This window comes from Peromyscus maniculatus, chromosome 11 (assembly GCF_049852395.1).
Source record: "Peromyscus maniculatus bairdii isolate BWxNUB_F1_BW_parent chromosome 11, HU_Pman_BW_mat_3.1, whole genome shotgun sequence".
NCBI lineage: Eukaryota > Metazoa > Chordata > Mammalia > Rodentia > Cricetidae > Peromyscus > Peromyscus maniculatus.
Genome location: NC_134862.1, coordinates 65,845,131 through 65,858,307, shown reverse-complemented (window position 1 = coordinate 65,858,307; position 13,177 = coordinate 65,845,131). Strand labels below are relative to the sequence as shown.

At 42.8% G+C, this 13,177-nt stretch overlaps 1 protein-coding gene across 20 annotated transcripts in view; it reads left to right on the top strand.

Annotated features, from left to right (window-relative positions):
- Positions 1-5,696, top strand: part of Ralgps2 (Ral GEF with PH domain and SH3 binding motif 2) — a 140,633-nt gene extending 134,937 nt beyond the window's left edge. For all 20 annotated transcript variants that reach the window (XM_076547753.1, XM_076547746.1, XM_076547748.1 and 17 more), the window contains 3 exons: positions 857-962; positions 1,490-1,581; positions 5,332-5,696. In XM_076547753.1, the coding sequence (XP_076403868.1) occupies positions 857-962; positions 1,490-1,581; positions 5,332-5,361 (228 nt within the window). In that variant the 3' untranslated portion in view covers positions 5,362-5,696. The remainder of the gene's footprint in view (positions 1-856; positions 963-1,489; positions 1,582-5,331) is intronic.
- Positions 5,697-13,177: the final 7,481 nt, after the last annotated feature.

Here is a 13,177-nt window from a genome sequence, read left to right as displayed (position 1 = left end):
GTCCCGCCTATACTTCCTGTCTGGTCACTGGCCATCAGTGTTTTATTTATATAAAACAATATCCACAGCATTCTGAAGTCTGACTTTTTCTCTGTAATGTGACTTCTGACAGCTTTTTTTTACACACTGCTAGCTTTGAGTTTTCAGTATTTTTAACATTCTTTACTTCTGGTACTGAGATTAACCTTATCTTCTGCCCTTTATAGCACCCCTTCCCAACAGAAAAGAGTAGCTAACTATGAAAGTAACCAGCATGCTGAAATACCCCCCCCCCCTTTTTTAAATCTTTCTTGGTTGTGTGAAATACAAGGAGGAATTGTCTGGTAGCCTCGCTGGCACGAAATCGTCAGGCTGAGGAAGTGCAGCTGTTAGGAGGCAGCTGTGTCTGCGAATCAGCACTTCTCCACCTGTGGGTTGCACGCCCTTTGGGGGTCACCTAAGGCCGTGGGAGAACTCGGGTGTTAGCATTACAGTTCACAACAGTGGCAAAGTTAGTTACGAAGTAGCAACAAAACAATGCGATGGTTGGGATCACCTTATGTGAGGAACTTTACTGAAGGGTCGCAGTTAGGAAGGTTGAGAACCACTGCTCTGGGCGGTAACCCTGTGACTAGGAGAAGGAGCAGTCACAAGCATGCTTTGCAGAAGTGGACAGCGGTTGTAATGAAACCTTGACACTGGGGATGACTGGAGAGTGGGGGGCATACCGAGCTGACCTGGGTCAGCAATAGGTCAGTCATCTTCTCTCTCCTAAGGACAAACTGAAAATAAGCTCTCTGACACTCGACCTTCACTGGGAACTAGCTCTAACAGTCACTGGTTATCACTGTTTTTTTCTGGTTGTCTTCCATCTCAGTTCAAGTCAACGTCGAATAAGAATGTGTCTGTGGTGGGATGGATGGTAATGATGGCTGATGATCCAGAGCATCCAGACCTCTTTCTGCTTACTGACTCGGAGAAAGGTGAGTTGCTAGACAGATGGGATCAGAAGGACTGCGGACACTAACTCCTGAGCCCTGATCTTGGTTCTGCTGTATTAACAGCAGGAAAGCATTTCAGGAATCATGTCTGTTGGAGTCCTTTTGTTCCATACTGTATTTGAAGCCTAAATTAAAAGCCCAAGGAATCCAACTCATGGAGTCAGTGCTCTATAACTTTGAACAAAGGCTCAATGTGCATAAGTTAGTACATCATTGACTGATACACAGTAAGGGGTGAGGGGAGACTGGAGAAGCTTCCCAGTGATTTAATGAACACTTAGGGAACCACAGTCACCTTTACTGTGCCCACGGTAGGAAGGTGACTTTCTAAATGTAAGATCCCATGAGCGTGTGGCATAGAGTTCTACATTGGGAAACAAGATTGCAAGTGAATAGAATTCTGAAACTGAGCACTGTAGTCTATTTCATTTGGTCTTCTCTGTCTGGCAGGAATGTTGGGAGGTATTATCTTTGTAGTTATTGTTTTCTACTTGCTTTGGTAATTTTAGGAAATTCTTACAAGTTTCAAGCTGGCAGCAGGATGAACGCAATGCTGTGGTTTAAACATTTGAGTGCGGCCTGCCAGAGCGACAAGCAGCAGGTGAGTGCTCCTCCCCTCCTCCTTCCTCCCCCTCCCCCTCCCCCTTCCCCCCTCCTCCCCCTCCACCATCTGTAGCTTTCACATTCTTACTTACGTATTCTAGAGATAGGCGTTCATAACATAATAATTTAGGCTGGCCTAGAACTCAAACATGTGATCCTCCTGCCTTAGCACTAGTGTTGTGGGATTTAATGTGTGCACTACCACACGCAGCTGGATACTTGTCTTGGTAGTGTTTCCTTTTCGTTGTTTATAGCAGTCAGTGAGGTGTGGAGTCCATATTTTAGAAAGAAAATAAGTAAACAAAACTGCAATACAGAGAACAGAGAAGAGAGACTGGTGGGTAAGGCAGTGTGTGCAGCTGAGCCTTCCCAGAGACGGTGATGCTGACCTGGGTGATCGGAAGGAACAGGCTGTGAAGAGAGAGTGTGGGCCAATCTGGGGAGCAGCAGGTGTGTAGATAAAGCTCTACAGAAACATGGCCAGTGTCTGAGAAAACGACAGCTCAGAAGGGAAAAACGGAGGTGGTGCTTGAACAGCTCTGATTCTCTTGGATAACAGCTTGAAGTGGGTTCCTGTGGTTGCAGTGAAACCACGATGGTCTAATGGAAAGGGGGTCTCTGTAAAGGGGCGGGTCTCTATTGGTGAAATTAGTAAGGCCACTCCACGTAGTTAAAAGTTATTTTGTGGGATAACTTACAAATGAAGGGATAGGTAACAGGGTCCAGGAAAGGTGTAGTGCAGTCCAGCGGTGTTCTCTGGAGAACTCTGCACGGTCTACCTCCAGCGTCCAGGGTCCAGGAAACAAGAGAGGGCGGCCCATCCGGATCTCGGGTCTTCAGCATTCTCTCTCGGCCCCGCCTTGTAGGCGTGACAGTTACCGAAGCCTCAGTGGGGGTTGGAACTTCCAGGTCAAAGCTGGAATGGCTACCCACTACAGTTCTCTGTTGGGCAGTTTTCCCTGGGCCCTCTTGCCGAGATGCCCTGAACCACAGATTGGCGGACAGAAAAGGCAGCCACAGTTGTGGCAATTGCTGGAAGCTTTTCTAGTTACACATATTTGGAAATCACAAATTCAGGCTTTACAGCATGCATTTGCATCATCAGTGCCTATCAGCAGACGCTGTTGTGCACTATAAATTTAGAGGGCTTAAATTGCTTTGGTTTTTGCCCTGTTATATCAGGTTATCACAACTTTTCATAAATAAGAAAACAAGCTCAAAGACACTAATGACTTCACACAGTCAAAAGTACAAATGCCTTTAACCCAGGTGCCGTTTGCTTTTCCTTTGTAAGTGTTGTTGGAAGGGCTTTTTTCTATCGCAATTATTTTAGGGGAAGAGAGAAAAAAAGATTGGTACAGCCTTTAACAACTCCTTGAAGTACTTAAAATACAAAGGTTTTTGCTCATATTAACTTAGTGTCTGGGGCAGAATGAAAGAAATGTCCTTTATTTTGCCGAAGATAATAAATAAGGCTTTCAGAGTTCTCTTTCATGCCATGCATTTTCTTTAAATATAGTCAGAGGTATTTTTAATTTATAAAGAATCTCAGATTCCAGGTGGCTGGTAGTGCTGCATGCCTTTAATCCCAGCACTTGAAAGGCAGAGATCTCTGAGTTCAAGGCTAGCCTAATGTGCAAAGTGAGTTCCAGGATAGCCAGAGCTACACAGAGAAACACTGTCTCTACAAAACAAACAAACAAAAACCCCTCAGGTTCCAAGATTAATCTTGGAGTATACTCATACCAGCATAGAGAAAGACGTACATTTTTACTGTGTTATAAGCCTTCCTAATATCACACAGCATGCAAAAATGGTTTTGTTTCTATTTATTTTGTTTTTAACAGTCAGAGTGTTAGCAAATTTTAAATAGAACCTGTGAAGACCCTAACTCAAATGCAAAACACCTTAAAACACATTTGGGTGATTTAGAAGTGAGACTCCCTTTGTTAAAGATTTCATACCACTAAACCTGGGATTTTAAGCACATGAGCATTTGAGTTATAATTCAGTTACGATACTGCCTCGTGGAATTGTTCATACAAAAGCTAGCGCGTGAGGCTGAGGCTAGGGAGATTGCTTAGTGGTTAAGAGTGCTTGCTGCTCTGGCAGGGTTCGGGTCCTGTCACCCACATCTGGTGACCAGCTCTCTCTATAGCTCCAGCTCCAAAGGGGAACAGGTTTCAGAGAAAGAGTCTGTGGCCTGGGAGAGCTGCTGCATCACTCTAAGAGGGAGGAAACCACTGGCCAAGCAGCTGGGAGGCTGTGCCGACTGACCCTCTGCAGCCCTTGGTAGAGAGGAGTTGGATTTTGGAGGCTGGAGTTGTACCCCATGGTGAAATATCTAACCAGCATACACAAGGCCCTGCCTGAGTTTCATACCCAACCCCACCATAAAAACTTTTTAATTCACACTTAAAAGAAATCAAATTAAGTAAGTATGGTCCCCAAGTGGTAACCTGTGTAGATTAATTTCTAAATGGATAATAATAAAAATAAAAATAAAATAAAATAAAAACATGGAGCCAAATAAAATAAAAAACATGGAGCCAAATATAGGGATGAAAGCCTTAGAGCAATCAGGGAAATAGGGAGAGCCACCAGCCAACCTTACCTCACCCACTCTGCAGCTTCCAAATGTAAGCAACTTCCTGTCTTACCCACGCCTTTATTGCCCTGCTATTCTGCCCTCTCATCGGCTCTTAGCCCAGCTACCTCACTTCCTTGTCACTGTCTGTCTGTACAGACCTCCAGATCTCTATGGTTGGTACTGGGGTTAAAGACGTGTGTCACCATGCTTGGCTCTGTTCCTTTGAACACACTGAGACACTGTCTGATAAGTGATCGGATTAAGGCCGTGTGCTGCCTGACTTCTTGTTTACTTAAAATGGCTGGCCTTTTCTCCTGATCTCCAGGCAAGCTTTATTAAAGCACAAATAAAATATCATCACAGACCTGTTCTCTATAACCTGTTTATTTTTCAGTCAGAAAGAGTGAGATAAATTTAATAACAGTAAATTTGACTTAGTATTTCTGATGTTTATATAGAGAAGTCCTTCGTGTTTGCAATAAAGCTCTCAGTGTAGCTCTGCTAATGTACATAGAGAAGTGGGTGGTGATGTGTGCAATTCCGCTCTACAGAGGTCTGCCATACTTCTTTAATTCATCTTATTTGAGTCAACAGCCATTAGACCCCAGTAAGACACGAACACACCTGTGCCCTTCCTCCTGTCCAGGCATACCTACTTGAAAGAGCTTATTAACTCAGCGATTTTCTAAAATGACCCAGCACGCTAGACTCACTGTTATTAATCCCCGAGGCTATCGAACTCCTTTTAAAGCACATTTAAACTGTGGGGCTCCTGCTTGCATCCCCAGCACTAACAAGTTCAAGGTTGGCCTGCACTGCAAAGTTGAAACCTTGTCTTGAGAAAGATGCGAAGGTCAGAATGATTTGGGTTTAGCTAAATAACAAGACAAAACACATTAGTTTTTAATTTAGTTTATTAAATCTTATATAAATTGTTGAAAACAGCTATTTAACAAGAAACCTACATTTTGTGTATAGTAATATAATTTATATGTTCAGTTTTGAGTTGCAGAACCCTCATCCCAGAGTGAATTGGAGGGGCGGCCGGGAAGATCACTTTAGGCCATTGTGAGAGACGCATTCAGGGACTAGGAAAACCACTTTGAAGCAATGTGTTTGGAACGTCGCAGTTAGTGTGGGCTGCCGCTTGTCTTGTAGGTTCCTACAAACCTGATGACATTTGAGTAGAGCCTGAGAAAGAGGAGGTGCACCATTGTTCCCATCGCGTGGAGCAAGGACCTGCTGAGGGCGGCCAGCTGCACATCCCGTGCCAGGGAGAGCCCCCAGGCTCCAGCCCAGCCTCCCTCCGGAGCTCAGAACCAAAAGCACTCATTTCAGGGAATGAAGAGAGATTCCCAGAGAACACAATGGAGTTGCAAAACAAACTGCCATGAACTACGCTTCTTATCTCCGAACTGACCTGTGGAAACCACTGCCTTAACAGAGTGAGAGAAAACCAACACCAAATAGTGTGTGTGAATCTTCTGGCGGTGCTGTGCTTGGAATAAATTGTAGCTAATTTGCGTTTCTTTTAACTTTGTACTAATTCAGAGGGGAAACCATCTTTTTTTTAGATACACTTTCAAAAGGAAAAGCGTTTCTTACGGATTCCATCAGGAGCTGTTTTAGGTGCAGTGAGAAGTCCATGAGGAGCTGGCCAACAGCCCACCTGCAGGGTCTGCACAAGCAGCCTCTGGGCCTGGCTTCCTCAGTTTCCCCACAGCAAGACTGGGGTTTGAGTGGTGACAGTGCAGGCTGTGGCGTTGTGTTTGGAGCAGGGGAGGGATCTAGTCAGACACTACGCTTTGGAACTCAGCGCTAGAAGGGTTTCCTGAAGGAGGCACAAAGGCCGAGTGTCCACATGGCAGCAGGCTCCAGGAAACACGGTTGCTTCTACCTGGGTTTAATTCTCTGTATGAATCCACTGTTGGGCTGTAAATCTGCACAGGAGGAAGATTACCCCAAGCTGAGGTTCCTGTAGATTTTTCTCAAGTCAAGTGGATTCTCCGGCTACAGGTGTTCATCATCGTGGTGAAGACCCGGGGGGTTACCAGAGCCTTGACCTTGCAGTGTTTAATGTGCATTATGCCAGACTTATTTTTTATTAAATTTGTTTTTGTTCAGTATCAGATTCAAGAGCATACTTGTTTAAAAGATTCTTCATATATATATGTATGTATATACATACATACATACATATATATGGTGTGTATTTTATTGTAAGACAAAACCGTTTTAAGCAGAATAAAAGCAAAGTTTGCAGCTCTAGGAATTAAAAATATAAAACCTCTTCTCTGTATGACTTTCAGAATGTGCCAGGACATTTGTTTAGAAAGTTGACTGTCGGACCCAACCTGAAAACCATGTTTTCTTAGTAACTGGCTAAGCAGTTCTGAGAGTGCTCTCCTAGGCAGTAACACGTTTAATTTTTAAAATGAATGTTGGACTTGAGATAGCCTAGAACTTTAACCAAGAATAGCACTTGAGTAGACTGCTGTGGGCCACAACATGCAAGGTCTTGACTTACAGCTCCAAGCAAACAGTTCTTTCTTTGGGTATCACGTAAAATTTCTCACATTTGTATCCTCAAAGAATTGTGTGCTTTCTATCAGAAATATTTTTATCGTCAAGTCCATTGAGCTTAACTAGGAAATACTGTATGTACAATAATCAGCTAAAAAAGAAATCAGTCCAAGAGAAAGCAAAGAACTTTTATGAGTGTCTCTAATTTAGATAATTCAAACATGACAGAAATACATTATTTGGGGTCTCATTGATAAGCAAGGGAAGGCAAATGTTGCCTATATGGAATGATTTTTCAAATAATGGTCTAAGCTTAACCCATGTTGGGTATACGGACAGACATTACTGAGTAGCTAGCAGTATTATAGTATAGACTGTGCACATCTTACTTTTGGTTTGCCTATTTTTAGCAACCCCTTAGTTTATTTTGCTCCTGAAATAATGTTTTAAGTAGTGTGCACGCTGTTTTTGAGATACTGTAAATGAGAACCTGTGGCTTTTTTATTACCACTTTATCATGAGTAAGCTAAAGCCGTTACGTTGTAGGTGACTGGCGTCTGTGGAGATGGTGTCTAGCAGAGGCTGACTTCACAGTTTTGCCAGAGGAAGCAATGAGGTGGAAGACGTGTTTGATACACCCAGCTCTAGACACTTCTGGGTGTGTAGGGAAAAACCGTGTTCAGATTTGATGAGCCAGTCTGAAGTAGCACTGTGGCCTCTGGCTGAAACTAAAACTATTTTTCTACCCTAAAATTTGCTCTAAACAGCAGTCATTGCATTTTAGGATGATTTTAGAAACTGTGAGAGATGAGTTATGTAGAGTTGGTTGAGTTTTTTGATCAGTAGTTCACAAAATGGTATCAGATTATAATTGAAGCAAAGAAAACATTGCCAAACTTTATTAAACATTTGAGTACTTTATTTATTGGACAATGAATCCTGTTACACTAACTCTCAGTTGTAGAGGGACTCACAGGCTCATTTTCCATGAACATTAGAGCTCAGTTGTTTCTATCATAGCCAAGGAGAACTCTTTAGAAATTCGATTAAAACATATACTTAAGCTAGTTTATAAGCAGACTGAATAGGATATTCTATGGCCTGGCGCAATCACGTGTTTTGCTAGTCATATCTCATTTGACAACCCATTTGGACATAAAGGCTTGTTTTTCCGAATTCCGTTTTTACAGTGTACTATAGAGATGACTGCATAAAGCCCCAGCACTGTTCCGCACCTTGTGTGCTTAGTTTCCAGGATCCTTTCACTATAGTGTCTAGGCTGTAAGGGTCAAAAGAGAATTGATGAAATACACCTCTCTGTTTGGTTTTGTTCAGTGTGTATTTGTGTAAACAATTCAAAAAAGGATCCAATTCCGGAGTATTTTTTCTCTCTCCCCTTAGCATATGTTTCAGTGGTGATTATTTTTCCTGTGTAAATCGGTACCATCTTCTACGTAGTCTGTTGCTATTGGGTATCAATGTTGAGTCAGTCAGGATGCTCATAGCTGCAGAGTTCTGATAATTGGCTTCTTTTCCTCCTCGGGATTTATAAAGAATCTGCCCAGCAAGCAGCATGGTTCTCTGGGAGGAATCACACTTGGACCCCTTGGTAGCTGAAATGTGGCCCTGTAAACACAGCTTGATCCGCTCTGGGGGTTATTAGCATTTAGCTGTCCAAATGACTTAAGCATCAAGTCTTTTTCATGAGGTAAAATCTGTAAATTACATAGATTTAAAACGGTGAGGCATTGCATTGATTGGAAGTCAGTACCAACAGACTCAATCCATTGGCTTTTAAAGAGAGCACACCTTCTGTTGGCTTCTTCCCTGTTTATTGAGACACATGCCTTTCTAACTGGGCTTTGAACTATCCTGTTAGCTTCCACAAACAAGAGGTACCAGTGTGGCTTAATGGAAGATAAGCTTTCATAAGAAGAATTCCTCTGCCCCCAAGACTTAAAAGAATTGCATCCTGGCGAAAAAGAAGCTGACCGTCATTGTCCAGGGCTGTAGCAGTACTGATGTAGCAGTACTGAATGGTGATGGAGCAAGTGCGGGGGGGGGGGGGGGGGAGACACTTTAGCCTCCTTTTAGGGCTTGCTTCATTTTCGCTTCTTTTATTTCTCAATACCATCTTGGTTTTACAGCCAGGAAGCTATTGTTTTTTCTAAGCCCCCGAGACAGAAATTGCTGTTAAATACTGTTGATCATAAATTACATGTGAACCCTTTAAAAATGATTTAAGTACCTTTTGGGTTTGTTTCCCTAAAAATGGCTTGTGTCTAGAGTGACTTTTCAATTTGAGAATTCTACTGAAGAGATGCTTACACTCCAGTTTTTCAGCTCAGTGAAGGGAATCGCATTTTACCTATATCCAGCCATAGTGTGGGGGAAATTGGATCAGTGCCTTATCAATTTGAAAACAATGTTAGGGCATTGAGGGTGGCTGTAATTATCGGTCCTCTTGACCCTCTGGCTTGAGGGGTGTGCCATCCCTTTCCACCTGCTTAATCTCACAGCAACCCGAAGAGGACTGCGTGGGCGTTTGGATACTTGCAGTCCTCCGGTCTTGATTCTTTCTCAAGTGAGCCTTGCTCCCTCCTGCTCTCTTGTCTGGGTGGGTTAAAATAAATCCACTCACATCAGCCTTTTGGTGAGCACTCTGAGTGCTGGCTGAGTGGATTTGTATTTGGTGTCGTTTCCAGCTTAGGTTTAGTGACAGGCCCTGTTGGAGAAATCCCTAACAGAGGAAGAAGCACACAGAAGGAGTTGTTTCCGTTCTGCTAAGACTGCTAAAATACTGTGATGGCGGCAGTCCCTCCGTCCAGAAATGAAATGTATTTCAGTTTCTCATCTAAGACACAATGAACAAGCGTCCCTCACCTTGCTGGTTATTGCTTACTTGAAAATACACAAGAAAGAGACAGCGCTATTAATAAATCAGAGGCAAGAAACTAAGTGAGGTTTCTCGGCCAAAGCAAAGTTTGGAAATATTTTGCTTAGGACATTGGAAGGCCAGGAGATACTGTCATCTGAGTAGAAATGCTGGTTTTAGAGTCCTTAGAAAATAGACACATAGACACACACGGTCTATGGAGCCAATGAAAGGGTTAGCAGGTCCTTGGGGTTATTAGCAAAATTTAAAATCTGATTCCAGCCAATTGGTGTGCAAAACAGAGTTAAAGGAGTTCATGGAGTACTTGGGGAAAGGAAAGCAGAAAATGCCAGATATCAGCAGGAAGTTTCGAATTTCTGTATCAAGTAACCAATGTCATGTCCTTGAAGATGTCCGCTGAGAGAACTCACACACAGTGTGGTTCCAAGAAGTGTTGAGTTAGTGGATGTGGCTAAGGTAGCTGGTGGAACACCAGACTCTCAAGTTCCTACACCTTGATGGTTGATGTTCATTCTGACAGCCCCCGAAGGACCTGGAAGGAGGAACCCAAACATCTGTAGGGATAAGTACCCAAAACTAATAATACAACAGAGTGAGGGAGAAAGAAAACCTTCACAAGCCATTTCCAGTCTTGTCCCAGTCAACTCGAGGTACTTAATGATGAAGCGTTCGCTTGCACTATGACCTCCTTGAGTGATGTGCAACTTGGTTCCTCTCTGCTTTTGTTTCTTTTTAATATGCAGAAGTGAGTGTGTGACCTTCGGTGTGTTTGCATAAGCTAACTTAAGGTGAATTTAAGAACAGTTTTCTGACATATTTCTATTGAAATAAATGACTTAAAATGATAGACTGTGTGATGTTTTGTTACTGTATGTCTCTGAAATGCAATCAGCCTTGTTGGTTTGGTGTGGGGTTTTTTTTTTAACCTTTCAAGAGAGATGAATAAGAACAGTTGCTGAGGGCTGGAGAGTTAAGAACACGGACTGGTCTTCCAGAGGACCAGGGTTCAATTCCCAGCAACCACATGGCAGCTCACAACTGTCTGTAACGCCAGTTCCTTAAGAAAAAAAAAAAAAAACAAAAACAAAAACAAAGAACAGTTGCTGCAGAGAATGTTCTGAGTGACTAAGCCCAGAATGAGAGTGTGCTCCGGCATTTAGTGTATACAAAGGGGTCTTTACTCCCCCGCTGAACGTGAGCAGTCTCTGGCATTTAGTGTATACAGAGGGGTCTTTACTCTGAACATGAGCAGTCCCCCACAAGACCGCATTGCTCAAACTGTCCCATAGGTTCTAAGGCACAACTCTGCCTCCAGGACTAGGTAGTGAACCTGGGACGTCATGTATGCTAGACAAGCATTCTGTCACTGAGGTGTAGTCCCATCTCTTAAGACAGAATCTCAGTAAATTGCTTGGACTGGCTTTGTAATCCAAGTAGGCCTTGAATTTGAGATCCTTCTGCCTGGCCCTCCCAATTAGTTGGGGTTACCATGAGGCCAGGTAAGACTTCAGTGTGTGTGTGGTGGGGGTTACGTGTGTTAAATGGACTCCATTGCCCAGCCTGTGAAGCTTGCAGTCAGCAGAAGTACAGAAGCACCTGTATTGAGTTAAGCCATCCCTTAAGAATTCTTCATGAGCTCTGCCTTATAAGTGTTTTGGGAAGTTTCTCAGGGCAATATTGCTGCTGGACCAGCCCTCAGCAGCTCAGGAAGTGAAGGAGAGCCAGAGTCAGCAGACGAATCACTCAGTTGACTTTTCTGAGGGAGTAAAACTTAATTCTCTGGGGCCGGTGAAAAAGGGAAACACACACACACACACACACACACACACACACACACACACACACCTCCAACATGTCAGGAGCTCACCTAGGGTGCTGACGAATGGCGAATCTTCAGCAGGTCAGAGACTCTGAAGAGGAGACTCAGAGCAGGCGACCTACTGAGCAGACAGACACATGAGGACTTTTCTGGGAGCCAAAGCTTGGTTCATCGTTTTCTTATTGTCTGTTGTCTGTTCTGCTTTACTCCTTTTCTGTCCAGTTCTTCTACCCTGATGTTTCCCTTCTGTCTTTCTTGATGACTTCCTTCTTCTTTATTTGCAGCTTATCTACCCCAGCAAAATCTTTCAAGCAATATAAAAATTACAGTGTGGTTACATTCTATTTTTCAAGTGAATGATTACGATGAATACAGGTTAAAAAAAAAACAGCAATCACTTAACCATATCATTTACATGATTAAATATTTTACATACTACAGGTAAAAAAGAAATTATCCCCAAGAACCTACATACATTCATGTCCAAGCAACTTGTTGTAGATTAATAAAGTGTAAGCAAGCAAGATATTTTTCTTAGTTCTTTTACTGGCAGGCTGCATTTTGTGGTTTCAAAGAAAGGACTGGTCATTTTATTATTTATCTCAAAAGGTAACCTTAAGAAAATATCTTAAAAGAATCACAAATATAAACTTTTATATATGAAAAACGGTCATTTCTACTTGAAGTCCTCAGGGTGCATACCCACTCATGAACAAAGAAGTCAAAGACAAAATGTATAATTCTGTAAATACAATTTGTACTCTTTCTTTCAAAATGCAGGGTGGGTGTTCCGGAATGCAGGGTGAAGAAAGGAGAGAGGTGGCCCAGCGGTTGAGAGCAGTGACTGATGTTCCAGAGGAACTGGGTTCAATTCCCAGGTCATCTGAAGTCCAGTCATGCCAGGATAAAAAATAACTACAAGGAAGGAGGGACTGTGTGACCCCTTTCCCTTTCCTTTTAAGAGGTCAGGTACCCAGGCAAGAGGTCACGTAAGCAGGCAAGAAGTAAAGAAGTCACATAAGGGGGCAAGAAGCACCTCTTTCGGGCTGGGTAGCCAAGGTCATGGGCGGAGCAAATACCACGACAGTCCAGTGTAATGGAAACACTGCTGTGGCGTTGTTGGGCTTTGGGCTATAGATTAGTTTGAGAATTAACGTGTTTTTAAAGCTTATCTGTTCATCTGTCCATTTATTTAGGGATTTTACTGCCCCTTCAATATTATTTCTGTTTTCTTCTTGGTGGTTTTATATATGTTTTTATTAGGTTAAATTTGTTTTTGACTTTTTTGTTCATTTTCTCTTAATTTCTGAGAATGCTGTTGACTTTTAGGTGCTTATATCCAGCAGTCTTTTTGAAAGTCAGTTATAATAGCTTGTCCTTAAATTTTTATTGGAATCTAACTACAAACAGAACAGTGTTGCCTCTTACATCCTGTCTTTTGCTGTGTATGTTTGTGTCTGTCTCTCTGTCTGTCTGAGTTGTCTCATTTGGTTTGGACTAGGGTACAGTGCTGGGTCAGATACAAGGATGGCGTTTCAAAGAATTTACTCCCTGGTCTTCTCAGCTGCCCTCCAGAGTGTGGGAGATGGGGCAGAGCCCCGGCGGCCCCAGAGCTGGTTTGCTAGCTCAGCCCTAGTGTGATTCTGCTTGGCTTCCATTTCCCTTTTTAAGTAAGCTAATTTTCAACTTTAGTTTCTGCTTTTTCTTGTGATTCATTTTTATAAACTCAGGCCATTTACTCTGAGCTGCCACTGATAACTCACTAC